The sequence below is a fragment of the Geotrypetes seraphini genome, chromosome 5 (genome assembly GCF_902459505.1).
Source record: "Geotrypetes seraphini chromosome 5, aGeoSer1.1, whole genome shotgun sequence".
Classification (NCBI taxonomy): Eukaryota; Metazoa; Chordata; class Amphibia; order Gymnophiona; family Dermophiidae; genus Geotrypetes; species Geotrypetes seraphini.
Genome location: NC_047088.1, coordinates 157,220,058 through 157,241,745, shown reverse-complemented (window position 1 = coordinate 157,241,745; position 21,688 = coordinate 157,220,058). Strand labels below are relative to the sequence as shown.

Below are 21,688 nucleotides of genomic sequence, written 5' to 3'. Positions count from 1 at the left end.
TGGGTCTAGCTATCCGACCCATCAGTTTTCTTACGGGATCTATCTACCTCCACTCATCCTCTCCCGCCATTTTGTGGGGGCCCCAAAAAATACTAACCCACTGGCCCCTACATTCAATAAACTTACTGACATGATGGCTATTGCCAATCCCACTTTTGAAGATATTGTGGCTGTTGAGGTAGGGTTTTCAGAACGTAACCTTTGGTTAGAATGGATGAAATTCACTGCTGATCAACATAATAAGAGTAATTGTTACATATGTGCTCAAGCTAGACCCCATCTAGGAACCGTACCTCTGGACCTCCCTCCTGGTATCCAACCATGCTTTTTTGGGTTATTTACCAATATCTCCTCTAATTTTACCTATCCCCTTTGTGCACTGTAGTGTTCTAAATACCCTTTGTTGCCAGGACAACAAAAGCTTGATATTGCCGTTACCATCTATAAGGGCAATTACACATGTCATGTTTCTAATCTGACACAGGGTAGTTTTGTAGGTAATTTACCCCCAGGTTATTGTTCTGTCTTGGCTCATAGGTATGCCCCATTGTTGCTGCATCAGATTTGATATGTACTGGCTTTATGGAGACTTTTGGCTCCGTGTTAAGCTACCCAGCCAGTGGATAGGCCAGTGCACTTTAGTTAAGGTTACTATGCTTCTGCATATTCTTTCTGAAAGGCATCCTTCCTATTCACATGGTTTTTCCTTTTATTTGTCTTGATATAAATCTGATCACATGTATACATAGATGCTATAGGGGTCCCAAGAGGGGTCCCAGATGAATTTAAGGCCGAGCTCAGGTTAAGGCTGGGTTTGAGCTCCTTATTCCCTTTATTACTATTAATAAGAATGTTGATCGGATTAGTTAAAATTATTATAATCAGCAACGCTTTGTGAACTATTCTAGGGACGCCTTGCAAGGTATTACTGATCAATTAGGCTCCACTTCTCAGATGGTTCTTAAAATCATATGGCCCTAGATATGATTCTAGCTGAGAATTCTGTTAAATTCTCCTCAGTACTTTAAGCTGTTGTACTTTTCTTTCTGACAATATAGGTCCTCCTATGGACATTCAGAAATTAGCAGACCTCTTTGCTGAGCTCAAATGTAACTCTGATTTATCTAATTCTTGGGATCAGCACTTTAGTTGAATGCAGGGTTGGGTAAAAGACCTTTTTATTGTTATAATCTCTTATTATTTGCACTCTTGTCTTGACTGCTCATGTACTGTGTTATTCGTATTACAGCTCCTAAAAAACCCCTCCTTGAGAGACATATCTAGAGTATCACTCCCTTCCAGCTCATGCTGTGTATTTATGACGTCATTTTCATGATGTAAGAGGGGATTGAAGGGACACGTATCAAGTCCTTAGGCCTTGTTTTCAAGCTGTAAAAGCCAGACCCTGTTTGTCTTTCCCTCTTTGAAAATACTACAAGGACATGTATGTTTGAACAGAGATGTTGTGAAGTGAATTCAATTGTTTTGTTAAGCCGTATTTACAGACAGATTTAGATTAGGGGCTCTGCTGGTTAAGGCTTTTTCTGACCCTTTGGACTCCAGCCAGAGATAGAGGAAAATGCTGATGTCTTTAAAGTTTCATGTGACCTGTGTCCATATATGGTTTGTGTTTACGTCACATGCTGACACATGCTGACAACACTGATTCATGTAGAATAATATAAAAGGAATGTGAAGCTGATATTAAAGTGGACATGTTTTGGAAGATGATTTCTGGTCTTTAAGATATGTCCCCAGGTACCTGTCTTCCAAATGACAGAGACAGAGAAAGTATGGGGCAGGAATTGGGACCTAAATCCTTTTCAGGGGTGGTACACAGGAGGGTACAGTAGGTTTTGGGGGGGCTTATCCTAAATTATAAGGAGGTTATGGTGAGATATACAGATGGCACCCTTTTTGTGAAGTTCACAGCAGTGCCATCTGTCCCATTGCTCTGTCAGCATGTCTATGTGGCCAATCCATTACTATGTTGGCCCAACCTATATCCAAATGGTCAGGATTAGGACATTTTCAACCTGGATGTTTTTCTGATTGAAAATGGGGTGTAAGGTTAGACATTCTGATGGCCTAGACATCCTGGTGGCCAAGAAGTCTAAGTAGACAATTTAAAAAAAAAAATTATATTGGGACATCCAGCAGTTTGCCATTTGAAAATGGCCATTTTTGTATCTCAAATTTGGGCATTCAGCTGGAAACCTCCAAGTTGGACTTAGACTTTTTTTTTTAATGCCCCCCACATGTTTTCTAGGAGTGCTTTAAAAACATGGCTATTTCAGAAATATCTTTGAAATGTAATCTGTATTGGATTTTATATTGGGGGAACCAGGGTTTCGAGTTTTGTAATGTGCTGTAAATTGTGATTTTTTTAATGTTTTTTATTTTGTATGTGAATATGCTTATGCTTGTTGCAACCTGCTTTGAACATAGCAGTTAAGTAGGATATAAATGTTGATATAAAATTAATTCAAATTAAAAGGTCCATGAAGCCCAGCATCCTGTTCCAACAGTGACCAATTCAGATCACAAGTGCCTGACAATATGCCAAAAGAGTAAAACAGATTTTATGCTGCTTATCCTTGAAAAAAAGTGGTGAATTTTCCCATCTTAATTATGACTAATGGACTTTTAGATTTTTTAAAACCTTTTCTTTTAATCCCTGCTAAGCTAACTGCTTTTACCACATTCTCTGGTGATAAATTCCAGAGTTTAATTACACATCGAGTAATGAAATATTTCCTCCAATTTGTTCTAATTGACTACTTGATACTTCATTGTGCATCCATCTAGACCACAGGTGTCAAAGTCGGTCCTCGAGGGCCAGAATCCAGTCGGGTTTTCAGGATTTCCCCAATGAATCTGCATGAGATCTATTTGCATGCACTGCTTTCAATGCATATTCATTGGGGAAATCCAGAAAACCCGACTGGATTCCGGCCCTCGAGGAGGGACTTTGACACCCCTGATCTAGACCTTATATTTTTGGAAAGTGTAAACAAATGTTCTACTTCTACCATTTCCACTCCACTCAGTATTTTATAGACTTTTTCCATATATCCCATCAGCTGTCTCTTCTACAAGCTGAAGAGCCCAAGTTTCCTTTCAACATAGGGAAATTGTCCTATCCCCTTTATCACTTTTGTCATCCTTCTCTGTACCTTTTCTAGTTCTACTATATATTTTCTGAGATGCAATGACCAAACTTGCATACAATATGCTAGGTGCAGCCATACCATGGAGCAATACAAAGACATTATAATATTCTCAGATTTCTTCTTCATTCCTTTCCTAATAATCCTAACATTCTGTTTGCTTTCTTAGCCACCACTGCACATTGAGCAGAGTGTTTCAACATATCATCAACAATGACACAGAGATCCTTTCCTTGGGCAATGACACCTAATGTGGAACCTTGCATCACAAAGCTGTGTTTTGGGTTCTTTCCTACATGCATCACTTTGTACTTGCTCACATTAAATGTCATCTGCTAATCTTGTAAGCCATATTGGGGCAAAGCAATGGTCCATCTAGCCCAGTATCAAGTTTCCAACAGTGGGCCAATCTAGGTCACAAGTACCTGGCAGGAACCCAAATAGTAGCAACATTCTATGCTACCGAACCCAGGGCAGGCAATGGTTTTCCCCATGTCATGGACTTTTCCTCCAAGAACTTGCCCCAAACCTTTTAAAATCCAGATATACTAACTGTTGTTATTACATCCTCTGTCAATGAATTCTAATATATCTAAGGTAACCCACTACTTACCTCGCCTTCCAGAAGAAATTAAAGACATATCTATTCTGCCTATAGCCATCTCCCTACCCATCATCTCTTCCCTTAAACAACCACAAGATCTGACACAAAATTGTAACTTCAAGAATTTGCTCTAAGTCTTTTATAAGCCACATAGATTCACTATAGAGAATTGCAGGATATAAGACACTGTATTGTATTGCTCCGGAGCTTAATTATTCATTGAGTGAAAAAATATTTTCTCCTATTTGTTTTAAAGGTATTTCTATGTAACTTCATTAAGTACCCTGTAATTTTTGAAAAAGTATAAAATTGATTCTTTATCCATTCTATACCACTCAGGATTTTGTATTCCTCAATCATATCCACCCACCCCACCCCCCAGCCATCCCTTTTCTAAGCTGAAGAGCCCTAATCCGTTTAGCCTTTCTATGAGAGTTCCATCCAGGGTAGTAAGCTTGGGTTTGCTTGGGCCCACCCAGAAACTGTGCACACCTGACAACCAGCATGGGGTAAAACTCCATGGCCATGCATCTCCCTCTCTCCCTCCCTTCACTAGCTAGCTTCTTCAAAGGTCCAGCAGCTGCAATAACGATTTCTATTTGCTGCCTGCAGCTGACCTGGAAGCCTTCTTTCTGCTGTGTTCTGCCCCTCTCTGACAAAACTACCTGTCTCTCTCCTTGGCCTTGTGTCTTTCTTCTTTTCTTTCTGTCTCCCTCCCTCCTACTATTTGTCTGTCTTTCCTGTACAGTAGCCATATCAGCATTCCCTCCCCCTCCATTTCCCTGTGCAACAGCATTTCCCCCCCCCCCATTTCCCTGTGCAGCATTCCTTCCCCTGTGCATTTTCCTGTGCAGCAGTTTGTATTTAGACTTAGCTTAAATTAAGAGGGACCTGCTTAAAGGCTAACGGCTCCCTTAGTTATTTTTAGAAATTTTTTTTTTTAGTTCAAACCCGTTGTCGCGGCTCGTGCCTCCATGTATGAACAGCGCTTTATTTGGCAGCGGGAGTAGCTGAGAGGGAGCATTAGAGGTGGATCGCCAACCGCCAGCGCTCAGCCGCACCGTGGGAGAGGCAGGAATGGAAGGCCGCCGCAGCCTCGCGCCTCCCCTCAGGCAGTCCCGGTTGTTTCCTTGGATTCAATGTCAGCATTAGGGTTTCTCCGGCCGCCAGCGCTCAGCCGCACCATGAGAGCCGGGTGAGGAAGGCCGCCGCAGCCTCGCAGCTTCCCCCCAGCTGTGTAGTTAAGTGTTCCCGATCCCCTTCTAAAAACTTCATTTTTTAGTTCAAAGCCGCCGCAGCTCCTCTCTCGATCCCCGCCTGTTACGGTTCGAGAGAGGAGCCGTGGCAGCGGCTTGAGCATAAGCCCGATGCGCGAAGAACCCTGGTGTGTTCCCTAACCGGCATAGGCGTTTGAGGGGGGAAGGTTGTGGTCAGATCTTGTAGGCTACAGCGGATGGGTAGTGTGATGGGCGAGCGCCTTCCTTCCCCCCCCCCAAACAACCAACTTCCACTGTGCCGAGCCCTTTTCGGCGTCTGCCCTCTGCTGAATTCCAGGCCTGCTCTCCTTCCCATAAGTGTCGATCCCTCACTCCGCGCCATCTAGCGCATGCACACTCGCCACAGCGCGACAGATCAGGGAACACGCGGCGTGAGTTTGCATGCACGTTTAGCATTTTATTATTATTGATGATTTTTTTTTTTTTTTAATCTTTATTGATTTTCCAAACTAATACAAAGTGCTAGGAAATATTTTGACATTACTAAACAACATAAGCACTTAAAATTCAATCGATAACCATACAGAAGAAAAATATCCCTCCCCATCCAGCAAATTAATCAAAGAATAACCAAACAGATATCTTCCCCCCCCTCTCCTGGATGTGTATAACAAGAAACAAGAAAAAAAATTTTTAAACAAACACAACTATGTTGAAGTAACAAAGGATGTCAACGGGCCCCATACCAATTTAAATAATTTGCTATGCCCCAATATATATATCTGCATTCATCTGTTCGTATTTGTAACCAAAACATAAAACTGGCCCACCAAAACGAAAAATTGAGGTGGTCGCAATTTTTTCCAGTTGCAGGTTATCATTTGCATAGCTATTCCTGTCATAATTAGGAAAAGCCTGCATTTGTAGCGATTCATGGGAGGTTTGATATGCAGCAATGTTCCATATATAATTGCCTCATACGTCAAAAGGATTGTTGATTCCAGTATGAGGTTAATCTGTCCCCATATTACTTTTCATATGTATAGCAAGAATTCAATAACAACAGAATATTTGCTTCCATTACGGTACAAAATAAGCCGTTTACCATTTGAGTGAGCCTATACCAAACTTATAACATGGCTGCAGTTTGGAATTAGTGCCATTAAATACAGATGACCAGACGCACATAACGGAGCGTCTGACGTCACAGACAGCAACAATACGGGACTCAACGCCACAAAAAAGACCTGGCAGCAGAAATCACAGAGGAATACTTATATGATGGATAACCATTCTATTTCCTTATTTAATCCTGCTGGAGCTAGTGATTTTAGACTAAATATCCATTTTTGTTCTTTAATAGCTAACACTTTCTGAATGTTACCTCCCTCCCACCCTACTGTAACAGAGTCAATAATTCTCCACTTAATGTCAGACCTTGTATGGCCCATTAATTGCCAATGTTTTACCAATGGAGCGGTATCACGTTCAGTACGAACACAGGATTTATGCTCGTTTAGGCAGAACTTAATAGATCACATTGTCCGCCTAATGCTATACATATGAAAAGTTAAGGAGTTGATACAGTATTTTATTGCAGTTTTCCCTCGACCCTGAAGAAAAGTTTCATCTGAAACATGCATGTCGGGAGAGGTGAATGAAAGATAATTCACTATAAAGTTAAGTGGCGTCCTTCAGTTTTTATATTGAATAATATGAAAAGTAAGGATAAAAAAATACATTAAATTAAATTGAAAATTAAATTAAAAAAGAAAATAGTATGAATACACAATAAAAGTTGGACCGACGAAGAGATTAGCAACCAGTAGCATTTTGTGCCCGGCTGCGGTCTGAAGGTCCATACAACTAAGTATAAGGTGATTTCATCTGTCTTCAACCTTGTTGAGAGCTATATGTCAAGATAAGGTGTGATACAATCCTATTACATTTGAGCCATATTTTGAGTATCAGAATATATAAGGACAATAGTATCCTTTTTTCCACCTGGAACACATTAAAATTCATTAATAACTTAATATCTATTCCAATAAAACAATCCACTTGTCAATCCTTATGGTTGAACTCCAAGATTCAAATTGGCGAGTCTAAAATCCTCTGGAAACATTGGCTGCAGGCAGGCATACGTACATTAGATGATGTGATCTCAAATGGGAAAATGCTAAATTTATTACAACTGCAACAGTCATTCAGCATGTCAAAGTCTCAAGGATTTAAGTGGTTGCAGTTGAAGCAGGCCATTCAGAAAGTGTTCCCTGAGTGGCGGAATTTAAAAAATCAATATAGCTTGCCCGGCCTATGTTTCCAGACAGATTTCCTAGGGCACCAGGCCGCTAAGTGGTACAAATTAATATCTGAATACAGTATTTGAATAAGAAGCCTAAAACTAGTCTAAAAGACATTTGGAGCATTGAGATAAAGCAGCGGATATCGGCTACTCAATGACCACGGATTTGGACTTGGAGGATGAGATGTACAATGTCAGCATCTATGAGACAAACTTGTTTTTTTTGTTGTATAGAATTTTTTGGACCCTAGTTTGTTTGCAAAAGTTAGATAGTTCAAAGTCTAATAGATGCTGGCACTGTCATCTTGAAATTGGGACACTGGATCATTTGTTGTTCTATTGTCCCTTGATACTCAACTTTTGGAAATCAATATGGGGACAAATTAATTTGATACTGGAATCTTCAATTCCATTGTCCTATGACATGGTAATCTGTGGGACATTATTAATGGCTAAACCTACATTAGAAAAGTATAAAAGCAGACTCTTTATCATTATGACTGGGATAGCCATGCAGATGATTACTAAAAACTAGAAAAATTGGAATAGACTTCATTTTCCCTTTTGGTGGGAATCTTTATGTTTATGTTATAAAAATGAACTTAGAAATATTGTGTCACAATAAACTATTTAAATTAATTGAATTATGCCTTTATTTCCTATTTGATTTACACATCCAGGGAGAGGGGTGAGGGGGGTAATATATTTTGTAGTATTCATTGATTAAATGTAAGTGCTGTTTTATGAATTTACTAATATATATAATTTAATGCACTTTATTTCTGTTCTTAATTTAGAGTGGGAGGGAGGAGGGGGGAATATTCTTTGTTTGATTTGTAAGTGCTGTTTCTGAAGATCATTGTATGTATATTTCATTGCACTGTTCTTGAATTGAAAATTAATAAAGATTAATAAAAAAAAAAGGTTTGGATAGTTTCCTAAAAGGGAAGTCTATAGGCCATTATTGAGATGGCTTGGGGGACATCCACTGCTTATCCTTAGGATAAGCAGCATAGAATGTTTTGCTACTTAGGATCTAGCTAGGTGCTTGGGACCTTGGTTGGCCAATGTTGGAAACTGGATACTGGGCTTGATGGACCTTCGGTTTGTCCCAGTATGACAATTCTTATGTTCTCATGATGCTAGAGAGTGGAGAAAAAGGAACAGGGAGATATCAGACTATTGGGATGGAGGCAGGAGAGAAAGAAGAAACAGATACTGACCTAGAAGAATGGAGAGGGAAGATGCTGGGAATAGTAGAACCATGTGGGAGAGGCTGGTGGGGGGTAGAGGTAGGAAAGAGAGGAGGAAAGTGATTACAAGGGGTAGAAGTAGATTAAAACTGAAAGATAAGGGAAGGCAGGGAAAGGAGTGAGATGGGGAATAAGAGAGCTAATAGGTGAGAATAGGAAATAGAATTTGATAGGTAACTGAAAAGTATAAAGAAGAAGGGTGAGAAAGAGGTCAAAATTCAAGTGAACAGACAAAAAAAAAAAAAAGAGAGGCAAGACCAGTATATCACAGGCAGGTGCAGTGGGGAAATGGAACAAGACAGAAAAGAGGAAAAGACAAATGGACAGCAGCCACTTGAAGTAGAATTGCTGTAGCTTGTAAGGATCTCCAATCATCACCAGCTGAGGACTGTAGAACTCTCTTTTACCAGGTTTTGCAGTTGGTGGCAGCATCCTTGAGCCACCAACAACTAAGCATGGGTGGGGTGTTAGCATCAGTGGCTCATGGACTTTTATGCTGTCTGCCAAGTTTGGTAAAAGGGGCTTCTGGCAGCTTAGGGAGAGAGGGGAGAAGGGTGGAGGCTAAGAAAAAATGTTGTGCTCATCCGCTTTGAGCTCAGGCCCATTCAAAATTGTCTGTCTAGCTACACTACTGGTTCCATCCCCTTTATCATTTTGGTCACTTCTTTGAACCTTTTCTAATTCTGCTATACCTTTTTCTGAGATACGGCAACGCAATACTCAAGGTGTGTTTGCACCATGGAGCAATACAAAAGCATTATAATATTCTTCGACTTATACCATCCCTTTCCTAATAATTCCTAGCATTCTGTTTGCTTTTATTCGACACCGCCACACTGAGCAAAAGATTTTTGCATATTGACTGCAATGTCACCTAAATCTTTTTCTTGAGTGCTGACTCCTTAGATAGATCCTAGCATCTGGTAATTATAATTTAGATTATTCTTCCCAATGTGTATCACTTTGCATTTGTCCACATTAAATTTCTTCTGCTATTTGGATGCCCAGTCTTCCAATTTCCAACAGCTTTCCTGCAATTTTTCACAGTCCATATATAACCTGTAACCCGTTCTGAGCTCTTTGGTGGGATAGAAAACGAATTAAATAACTATGTTGTAACAACATTACATAGTTTTGTGTCATCTGCAAATTAATCACCTCACTTGCTGTTCCAATTTCCAGACCATTTATAAATATGTTATAAAGCACCAGTCCCAGGATCAGATCCCTGGGGAATCCCACTATTCATCATCCTCTGTTGAGAAAAATGGCCATTTAACCCTTGCACTTTCTATCTTTTAGCCAATTCTTAATCTACAATAGAACACTGCTTCTTATCCCAAGATTTTTTAATTTCCTTAGGAGTCATTCATGAGGTACTTTGTCAAATGAATTTGAAAATCCAGATATACAATATCAATTGGCTCACCTTTATCCACATGTTTATTCACCTCTTCAAAGAAATGTAGCAGATTGATGAAGCAAGATTAAATCCATGTTGGCTTTTTCTCCTTAATCAAATGTCTATGTTCAGTAATTTTGTTTCTTTTAATAGTCTCTATCAATTTGCCTTACACCATCAGGCTCATCAGTTATTAATTTCCCAGGTCACCTCTGGAACCCTTTTTAAAAATCGGTGTTATATTTACCACCTTCCAATCTTCCAATACCATACTTGATTTTAAAGATAAATTACATATTACTAACAGTACCTCTTCAAGTTAATTTTTTTGGTTCTATAAGTACAGGATCTTCCTGCTGGTTCTGCTAATCACAGCAAGCGATATCACCAATGAGCTGAGCCGGCAGGACTCCCCGAAGCTGCAATTTCGAAGAGTCCTGCCAGCTCAGCAGATCGGAGCTGATGGAAAGCTGTTGACTATTTTGGGGATTCTCCAGCAAAGATAAGCGCCAGAAAGGTTTTGCAGGCCCACATTTCTGGCGCTTATCTAATGGTGCTCTTCAATTAACTTACCCTTTCTTCTACAAAGTTGTGCTATCGACTGCCGCGCAGCAACAGCCCCGAAGCCCTTTAAATCTCTATGGGCTTTAGGGCCGTTACCGTGTAGCTTTGTACAAGAGGGGGTTAGGCATCAGTAGGTACCTACCAGCATCTAAGTTTAAGCTGTGGTTTTAGAATCTCCCTCATAGTCTTTCTGCTTTGGAATTTGTCTTCCCTGTGTGCTCCTTTTATCCTTCAGTCTTTAGTGGTCCAACTGATTCTTTTACTGACTTATAGCTTCTAATATACCTAAAAAAAAAATTAGTGTATGTTTTTGCTTCTAATATAATCTTTTCATAGTCTTCTTGCCTTCGACTTGCCATTCTTTATACTATAGTTTCCAAAAATCTTCAGTTGAATCCTTCTGCCATTTTCTGAAGGATGTTCTGTTAACTCTAATAGCTTCGTTCACCTCACTTTATAACCATGCAGGTTTGTCATTTGATCTTTCTTCCACCTTTTATAATGCATGGAATATACATATATATTGGGAGATATTAAAAATGATTTAACTGTCTGGAAACAGCCACTGGCCTGTTATATTGCTTGTTCTCAGCTATACGGTCATTATCAGTGGCATTTAACTGGTTATTAGAGAATGACATGGGGACAAATTTTTCACTGTCCCTGCAGAAACTCATTTTCCCATCCTGGCGAGTTCTCTTCCTATCCCTGCCCCATTCCTGCAAGCTCTGTCTTTATCTGCACAAGCCTCCAACATTTTAAAATAATAAGTGTTTGAGGCATGTGCGATTAAGATAGAGCTTACAGGAATGGGTCAGGGACAGCAACAAAACTCGCAGGGATGGGTAAATTGAGTTCCTGCGGGGATGGGGAAAAATTTGTCCCCGTGTCATTCTCTACTGGTTATCTTTGCTGAAAATGACCGGTTAGCACCAAATTCAAAAGAAGCTAACTCATGGGCATTCCAAGTTAAGTGCCAATATTCAGCCCCTCACTGCATCCTCTATAATAAAACCCTTACCCACGCAGTTGACACGGCGTGATCCCTGCCGTCGTGATTTCTGCTTCCATGCCATGTTCTATTTACAGCTTGTGGCGCGTGCAGCAGTGAGAGCAACGGCAGGAGGATGTCCGAGGTGCTGCAAGGTGTCTGGCTGCTACTGCTGCACAGGGAAGTAGAGGAGGAGAGGGAAAAAGGGCTGCTTTGGGGGGAGGGGTATGCTGGGGGGCAGGCTGCAATCTTGGTTTGCTCGGAGGGCCAGAGAGAGATAGGCAGGGGGCCAGGAAGAGACAGAAAGACAGACAGAAAGAAGTGGAGGGGGAGAGGGAAAAGGGGCTGCTTTGGAGGGATGGGTGTGCTTGGAGTCAGGCAGCAATCTTGGTTTGCTCGGGGGGCGAGAAAGAGATAGGCAGAAGGCCAGGGAGAGACAGAAAGACAGACAGAAAGAAGTGGAGGGGGAGAGGGAAAAGGGGCTGCTTTGGAGGGAGGGGTATGCTTGGGGGCAGGCAGCAATCTTGGTTTGCTCGGGGGGCCAGAGAGAGATAGGCAGGAGGCCAGGGAGAGAGACGGACGGAAAGAATGACAAACAGACAAGGGGCCAGAGAGACAGACAGACAGCGGCCAAGGAGCGAGAGAGAAAGAAAGACAAACAGCGGCAAAGGAGACAGAGAGACAGAAAGAAAGACAGACAAACAGACACATCTATTCTAGCACCCGTTAATGTAACGGGCTTAAAGACTAGTAAATAAATAAACAGCTTAAACTGGACCGCATAAATAGCAATCCAATCTTTAAGTGGTTTGGCTTATGCAGTGAGAAGCTGAATATTGACATATCTGGCTATAGGTTAGCCAGCTCAAAAAAAATGCTGAAGCCCAGACAGGAGTTGGTATTGAATATTTGTGAATACTACCGGCTAGCGTATAGTGTGCCCTAAATCAATTTAATACATGAGGCGTGCCTTTTGGCTTCTCCACAAATTTATATACACTGCAGATCAATTCGCAGGGACAATTCAAACAGCATAAAGGTGATGAAGTAAAATTGCCCTTTGTCCCCTTTAACAAAAAATTATTTTAGAGTTTCTAACATGCTAAATATAAAACTCCTTTGATTCTACTGAAGTATCTTTTCTCACTCATTGTCTTACTTGCTTTTTAGCATAACAAATGGCTGGGGGATATCATGGAAGTATGCTTCTTGATTCAAAGCCACATGATGTAAAGTGTCTCTCAAAGAAGAGTTCCAAATGCACACCAGAGAAGCAGCATTTGGTGAAACCTCCAGCATAACTTCTGAAGAGAAAGAGGCCAGCCCCTGATGCTATGGGGACACAAACAAATTATAATCAATAGCAGAGTGCCTTCTACTAATCTGCTTTACAGGCTCAACCACAATTTACATAGCATGAAAAGATACTGTAGTAGATAATAATCAGATTGTGGCACAGATATATGCTGAAGATTAGCAATAGAAACCTCTTCCACACTACCTGTGTGAAACCATAGGACATAGCTTTGGAAATTTGTCAACTGTAGGATGTCATACAAAATCTATATAAAGATTAAAATCACCTAAGATCAATCCATTACAGTAGGATAATCTCATAGAAGTAATAGCTTCAAACATAGCCCATTGTATAAGCCTGAGCGGACTTTGGCCTAGATGCACAAAAGTCAGTCAGTATTACCAACTGGATCGTTGTTGGCCGATTCCCCAGCAGCGATCGATGCACAAACAAGTTTGCATGCAAATGATTTTCACTGAGGTTACCAGCAGGTCTACAAGCAATCGGGTTTTACGACTGGTAAAACCTGATGTTAAATAGCCAAGTGATGTTTGTGAATCAATCGCTTGGCTATTTTGCATGGGATTTTACTAATTTGCATGGGTTGGATCGGATCGCTAAATGGGCGATCAAGGGGAAAAACACATGATGGGCAGTTTTGTGCATTGGAGAAGAGAATCCAATTGTTCACTAAACCGGCCAAACCGGTTTAGCGATGATTGGGACCCAATCAGTAAGTTTTGTGCATTCCCCAGTTTGAGGGTTAAACCTGTGCAAATCCATCTGACACACTTCAAAGATGCAACAAAGTCTTTATTAATTTCAAACTTGAACCAGTTACTTCACAAGCTCAGGGGAAGCACAATAGTCTCTCAGTTCAAATGCAACCCAGATCTGGTCGTGGCTACTGGCTACCACACCCCACACACTAAGTGCAACAGTATATTCAATATACAAAGGTGGCTTACCTTAGCTAAGTAGAGAGTATCCATCTTTCCTTTACACTCACTTGAATCAATTCACTTCCCAGATCTTTGCCTCAGCCTACAGCTAAGAATTATCTCTTCTAAGGGAGCACTTTTCTCTGGAAGTCTCTGGCTGTGTGACCGCTTCAACTCACTCCACTCTGGGGATATGAACTCCTAACTTGAGTCCTTCCTCCATGACTCAGCAGGATTATTTCACCTCCCCTAAGGGGTTTTCTCGTGGACTAGTGTCACCTGCTGTCCAGTGGTGTAATTGTTGTTCCAGTAAGCTAGCGCCCCCTGCTGTATACTAGTGTAATTGTAGCATCAGTGAGGGAGTACCCCTCACTCTTTCACAACCATACAGACCCAATAAGTCCTAGTGGATGACAAACAACACAGATCAGGAAAACTGCTAAGCAAAAACACAGTTTATTATGCTGAGACTCACCGTGTACACAAATACAAACCAGTGGAGGAGCCGATAAGCATGGATAATTTGCTTATTCTGTGCTGACAATATGTTGCATGTTCATTTTTGTATGAATGTCCTGAAAACTTGCCTGGTTGTGGCATCATTAGGTCAGGTTTTTCGAAGCCTTGTTAATGTTTAACATTGTTCAATCCACTGGAAAGAAAAGTTTTTTCCGGAGAGTGAAACTGGGTTGTGGCATCTGCTTCCCTTGGTTTTTCTGGTCAAGTTTTCTGCTCACTTCAAGGTTCACTCTTGTCAGGATGGTGAGAACATCATGTCCTCTGGAAAATATAGAAATGTCAGGGTTACATTATTATTCAAAAACTTGATGTAGTCCTGATCATGCAATTCAGAACTGAAAAGTATTCTCATATAATTTTCTTTGGCTTCTTTTATCTACTATTGCACATAAGTCAAAATATATAAAGATCATTATTCAGTAAGGATGCGAGCAACAATGTTATCTGGTTATCTTGAGCCAGATAGCTGAATTATCCAGACAAATTACCAGAAAAGCTTGGTTGCAATGAAAGGTTTCAAATCTGGCTAACGTTTACTGGACAGTGTTGCACACCTAAAGTCAAACTATTCACTGAGTATACCTCAGGTGTGGTCTCTTTTTTGGCAATTAAATTTTTTTGGCCTTTGATGGTGGTATAGTTCACCCAAAATTGGTGCACCCTTCATGAGGCTGTCAGGAATCCCTCAAGCTTCCTTTAAAGAAAACTACCTAGACTGGTACAGTCAAAATGCACCGAACATTGGTGCGCTGACAATCCAGTGGCAACAGTTGTGCGCAGAACAAATGTGTGCCGCTGCTTCCGCTGCTTTGAGGCCTTCCCATTTGTACTGTGAGTGGGAGTGTGGGTGGGGACCCCAGGACCCCCCCACCCCCAGTAAACATACAAGACCTCGCGCTCCTGTTAGGGGGGAGAACCCCCCAGTATACTAAAAACTCCCGTTGTCCTTCCCGTTTTCACTCTTCGGGAATTTTCAGTGTAGTGGAGGGTTCCCCCCACCCCCCAACGGGAGCACGAGGACTTGCAAGTTTAGTGGGGGGGTTCCCCCCACAGCATAAATGCCGCCTGAAAGGCGGTGTGCATTTGTCCTGCGCGCAAATGTCACCGTGGGATTGTCGGCGCGTCAATGTCCAGCGCGCTTTTGACAGGTCACCATCTAGACTGCTGAGTCAGAAGGGTGGTATCCAGCTAGAAAGAATAAAGAACAAGATAGGGAGCCCAAAGTAGAAAGAGAAGGTTTTCAGGGGTATCTCAAGGAACCAGGCACTGCAGACCAGAAAGCTCACAGAGATAGGAAAAGGGATTTCCTTGTAACGGTAAAATCTAATTCTGAGGCTTGGCTGGAGCCAGGCTTTTGTCAATATATTATCATCTTCAAGAGGACCCTCCTGTGAAGTAGTGACTATTTGAGATCTAAAACGAATAGTACTTATTTTGTTTAATTAATGTTGGATTGGAAGTTGATATTTGCTAACTACTGAGTTCTATGCCTGAAGAGAAAGAGAGACAGAGGCTTGTACATGTTTGATTTAAATGTCATGAAAGACTGTTACTTCAAGTTTTTTTTCAAGTTTATTTACACTTTGATATACCAACTATCAAACAAATATCTGGACGGTTTATAATTCCTAAAATTAGAGTTAAAAAAAATGCAATAATAGAAATTAAAAAAATAAGTAAATAAATAGGGGAACATATAAACCAGACAAAGATATGGACAGAGTAGGTACGATAGGCAGGGGCGTACCAAGGGGGGGCTGTCCACCCCGGGTGCAGCCTTAGGGGGGGTGCACAGCCAGCCCGGTCCCTATTGTGCTCCCTCCTTACTTAAGGTGACCGACGAGTGAACCCTTCCGACCCTCCCAGCAAGAGCAGCAAACCTCCCTCCAGTAGTGTCAGCAGCCGCAGCGCTAAACAGGCTGTTTCGTGGCTTTCTCCTCCTCCTGCCGCATCACTGATGACATCATCAGTGACGCTTCACCGGCAGGAGAAAGCCGCGAAGCAGCCGACGCTACTGGAGGGAGGTTTGCTGCTCTCGCTGGGAGAATCAGAAAGGTTCACTGGGTGGGGGAAGATAGGAGGGTCAGCGGGGGTTCGGCTGTGAGGGGGGAGAAGCAGTCTGCCCCGATGCTCCAAGGCCTGGCGCCATTACCTTCTTCGGGCAGCAGCAGCTTTTACAATTTGCTGCTGTTGCCGGCTTCAGGCCTTCCTCTCTGCCAGGTCCTGCCTACTTCCTGTTTTCATGAAGACAGGACCCGAAAGAGAGGAATGCCTGAAGCCGGCAACAGCAGTGAATTGTAAATGCTGCTGCTGCCCGATGAAGTTCAGGACACCAGGCCTTGGGTGACAGAAGGAGAAAAGGGAGCAGTGGGGGAGAGAATTGGGAAGAGTGTTGCTGTATCCAACTGGAGGGAATGAAAGGAGACACCAGGGCATGGAGGGAAGGAGGAAGGTATGCCAGACCAAGGGAAAAGGAAGGGGGAAAGGAAGGAGGAGATGTCAGAGCATGGAGGGGGAGGGAGAGATGGAAGAAAAGGAAAGGAGAGAGAATCAGGGAAGGGATGATGCCAGACCATGAGGTGGGAAGGAAAGAAAGGAGAAGAGAGAGATGCCAGAGCATAGGGGAGGAGATGGTGACAGAGAGAGAAAAACGGAGAGGTGACAGAGTTGAAATCAATCATGTACAAAGGAGAGATGGGGCATGGGATAGATAGTTTATGGAAGGAGCATAGAAAGAGGGAAGATGCCATATGGAAGAGAGAGAGAGAGAGGATGGACACTGGATGGAAAGAGCACAGAGGGCAGTGAATGGAAGGGGCGAGATAGAGGATGAACAGTAGATAGAAGGGGTAGAGAGAGGGAAACAGACACTGAAAGGAAGTGTGGGGGACAGGAGGGACAGCTGCTGAATGGAAGTGTAAGGGAAAGGGGGAGCAGATGCTGGAAGGAAGTGGGGAAGAGAAAAAAAAAAGGTACATGCAGGATTGAGGGAAGAGGATAGAGTTAGTTACTGGAAGGGGTGAGGGAAAAAGGTGGCAAGCTATAGGTAGACATAGTGAAAGAGGGAAATTGAGGACTGAATAGTAAAAAAGAATTTAGACAGAGGCAGAAAATAAATTGAGAAGGAAGACCAGGGAAGAACAGGAGGAAGGGAGCGGAGAGAGAGATGCCAGAGCAGGGGGGAAGGAGAGGAGACAGATACCAGACCAAGGGGGTGAAAGGAGAGATGGAAGGGGGAGGCATACAGTTTCTGAAAGGGGCATAGAAGGAGAGAAGATGCCATATAGGGGCAGAGAGATGGCAGACAGTGGATGGAAGGAAGAGAGTAACAAGAAGATGAGGAAAGCAGAAACCAGAGAAGACAAAGGTAGAACAAAAATTTTCTATTTATTTATTGCTTTAGGAGACATCTGTCACTGTTTCTGTGGTGTTGCATTGTATGCAGAGTCCAGCTTCTTGCTGGTTCAATTTAACCTTTGTCTATGTATTTCTATTTTATCCCCCCTTTTACAAAACTGTGGAGCGATTTTCAACGCCAGCCATGGTGGTCAGAGCTGTTACCACCGTGGCTAAAATCCACACTACAGTTTTGTAAAAGGGGGAGGAGTTAGTTTGTGATGACATTCCATACTAGGCGAAGGTGTTTTCTGTGTTCTGTGTGTTCGAAAGACATGGTTTTCTGTTAGGATTGATCTGTACTAGTCTGGCTTGTTTAGTTTTACAATGGGTGCATTGCTGTTGTACTGCTCACTGCAGTATGTAAGATGCTGCCTTTTCCTAGGTACTCATGGGTGACGTGTGGCTTGTTACTAAAAATCATGTTTTTCGTACAGATGGAGGGGGGTGCCAAAAATGCCCCAGGTGTCACACATGCTAGGTACGCCACTGACGATAGGCACTGACGGAGGGGAAGGTTTAAAATTACATCGAAGTCAAAAAAATAAAATAAAAGGGAGGTAGGAAGGGGAGGGGAGAGAACAAAAAGGAGAGGGGAGGGAGGTCGCTTCATAAAATCGATTGTTTTGAGCAATACAAACAAATAATTAAAAAAATAGAAGCAAAAAGGATCTTATCTAGAATTTTGGTATGCAGCTTTCCCATACTAGGTAAGGCTCAGTTTCCTAAGCCCCACTCACACTATCACATGGCCAGCATGCTGAATCCTAACCCATAACTGCTTTGGCATCATGTATTTAAAGATTATAAGAACTTACTACAGTAAGTCATAATTAGAGACCTTTCTAAATACCTACTATAACAAATGTTTCAGATATTACCAGTGACATAGTGCAGTATCTTCATAATTTGGACTAAAGAAGATGAGAAGCTTAAACATTCCTACAACTCCTTCAATACATCTTATCCCATGAACAAAACTCATAAATGGCTGTTCTATGGAACACACCAACTTTTTAGATATTACTTAGGCAATATTCAAGTCACCGTGTTGAATGGTTTTAAAGCCATTAACAACTGTGTGGTAAATTAGACCTGGAAATCATTGTCTTAGTAAAATGTTATTCGTTTATGTCACCCTAATTTGCAACATATTTTGTAAATCGCTTTGAAGTAAGATTTTGCGATCAAATCAAAATTTTATTAAACTTGAATATTCAATGTTGGGCCAAGTTTGCACATCAGCTCTGAATATCTGGGTCATCGGTGGACTCCGTGTTATGCAGGTGCTGGTACCCACATACCAAATCAGGCAAAGAAAGGACTGCTTGGTGTGCAGTCTTTTCTGCCCAGTTAGTTATGTGGGCAGTGGCAACAAATATAACCTGTGCTAGGGTTACCAGAGGTCTGGGTTTCCCCGGACATATCTTCTTTTTGAGTGTTCTGTTGGAAGTCCGGGCGGCTTTTTTATTTTACTTTTGTCCAGGGAAACAGGACATCTAGTAACCCTACAGCAGTAGTCCGTTCCTCAGATAAGCTGCTCTTAGCTTTACCCTTCTCCTCCACTGCCAGTGCCAATTCCAGACTTCATTCCTTTCATCTAGCTGCTCCCCTATGCCTGGAATAGATTACCTGAGTTTGTCCGTCAAGACCCTTCCCTTACCTTGTTTAAAAGTAGACTGAAAACCCACCTTTTTGATATAGCCTTCAATCCTTAACCCTACTCCTCTGCCCTCCAACCCAGCCAGATGATTAGCCGTCCCTCTTAACTGTATCCATGACATCCTGTTTGTCTGGCTTGGATGTTTAGATTGTAAGCTTTTTCTAGCAGGGACCATTTTCTTCTTTGTGATTATACAGCGCTGCATACATCTGGTAGCGCTATAGAAATAATTAAGAGCCAATGGCAGCCCAAAGAGACCTTCTGGGTGGCTTGCACACCTATACAGAGTCCCGTCCCCCCGTCCCCCCTCCCCCCGGCCAGAACTCTAGGGGAAGAAATGGAAGCGGCAAATAGAGATGTAAGACCAGGGAAAGGAAGGAGGAGAGAGGGATTACAGACTAGGGAAAGGGAAGGGAAAGACAGAGAGATGCCAGACCACAAAGAGGGGAGGAGGGAAAGGAAGAAGGAAGAGAGAAGCCAGACTATGGGAAGGAGAGGATAAAAATCCCAGACCACAGGAGGGGGAAAGGGGGAAGACAGAGTTCAGACCATAGAAGATGGAAAGAGAGGGGGGAAATGGTACACAAGGATGGAAGGGGAGAGAGGAGGAGGACATGGTGCACAGGGTTGGAGGGGGAAGGGGAGATAGGGGTGATCATGGTACCCAGGGATGGGAGAGATAGGGAAGATAAGAGAGGTTAAAGGAATGCTGTTTATGGATATATGGGAAAACGAGAGAAGAAATAGGGAGGAGATTGCATACATGGTTAGTGGAGAAGGGCATAGAGAGGGAGGAAATTGTGCGCATGGATAGATGGGAAGGCATGGAAAAGTAGATAGATTTGAGGAGGAAGCAGAAAAATGCAAGAATGTTGAATGTTACAAGTTAATGCCAAAGATGGATATAGAATATCCAAAAACAAAAACTGACCTAATAGAACTAAAAAGCCTTTGAAGAGTGATCAAAAAATATTTTTATACAAATACTCAGAGATATGAAACTCTGAAGGAAGGCTTGAAAACCTCCCTTGGGTAAAGAGTTTACTTTCCAGTCATTGTTTTCCATTGTTTTTCCTTTCTGGAAAGGCTAAAGATTGGTGTATATTTCAAAGATTCAAAGTCCAGTGGTTACTTCCTTTTTTTAAATGCCATGCAAATGTCATGGCCGCCGACACACATTGGGTGGAAGGTTTCATCGTATTGTCTAAAATGACAGCCAGATCCTTTTCTTGGGGATATTCTGTGGTGGCAGTACCTGGTTATGTAGCTCATTTTCGAAGCAGATGAGCATCTCAAAATTGCCAAGAAAGTCCATCTGCTGAAAATATCCAAATTACGATATTTGAAACCTGAATTTGGATTGTTTCCACTGCAGTTTGTCCAAATAGTAAGAGGGCATACAGGAGACATGTTTGGGAAGGATTGGGGTGGGCCCAAAATTAAGACATCTTTCAACGTTTTTGTCTAGATCTGTTTCAATCACATCCAGGGTACAGAAAGGTAGCCTGGTTAAGCAGCTGACTATTAGAGGGATGAAGGTATGACCCCTCCATCATCTCCCAGTGGTTACTGACCTTCTCCAATCCCCATAAGAAGTGAAAATGGCAATGGATATTAGGATGTGTAACAGATTCATGTATTATGGCCATTCATAAAAGTGCAGCAAGCAAGTTTAAAGAATAGCCTAGTGGTCAGTGCTGTGGATTTTGAACAATAGGACCCTGGTGTATCTCCCAAATTAACTCTTATTTCTGTACAAATACATGACCTTCCTGGAACACAGAACTACAACGCCTTTAAACGTGATGGCTATTGTAATGGTGTACCTTTCAGGTTTACATCTGTTCCTGAAGGACTCACAATAATATATAAAGGAATTAAGAAAGATTATAGACCTGGGTCCCACTGTGTCCAGTCTACTACTGCATTGACCACTAGGCTGCATTGACCTCTAGGCTGACTGAGCTCTGCAGAGACTTCTGTGTGGCCATTTTTGTACAAAGGATGCCAAGCAGACATTTTTGTGTTTGTTTTTTGTAATTTATATTTTAGATGTTTTATTTTGGAAATTGGCTATTCATTTTGGACATTAACGGTACAGGAACATCACATATTTTTGAACAGGAAATCCTGACATTTTTCCTGTTCGAAAATGGCTGTGATATGGATGGGGTTTTTTTTGGACATTATGAGCAAGACTGACTTAGAGGTACATTTTTTAAAGAATGTCCAAGTGTCACAGGACCCTGCAGCTACCCACAGAATAAGAGGCTCATATTTATGCATCTGTCTAAATGTAGTGCATATAATCCAATCCAAAAAAATAAGTGAAAAGGAATGCTAAATTAGAGATACAAGCCAAAAAT

The 21,688-nt window shown here is 41.9% G+C and overlaps 2 protein-coding genes across 3 annotated transcripts in view; one reads left to right on the top strand and one right to left on the bottom strand.

Moving 5' to 3' along the window:
- Positions 1-14,188, top strand: part of FLACC1 (flagellum associated containing coiled-coil domains 1) — a 112,202-nt gene extending 98,014 nt beyond the window's left edge. For both annotated transcript variants that reach the window (XM_033945414.1, XM_033945412.1), the window contains one exon: positions 12,677-14,188. The gene's annotated coding sequence lies outside the window, so the exon portion shown is untranslated. The remainder of the gene's footprint in view (positions 1-12,676) is intronic.
- Positions 14,182-21,688, bottom strand: part of LOC117360870 (caspase-8-like) — a 108,640-nt gene continuing 101,133 nt past the window's right edge. Inside the window, exon 9 of the mRNA XM_033945411.1 lies at positions 14,182-14,524. Within this exon, the coding sequence (XP_033801302.1) occupies positions 14,389-14,524 (136 nt within the window). The 3' untranslated portion in view covers positions 14,182-14,388. The remainder of the gene's footprint in view (positions 14,525-21,688) is intronic.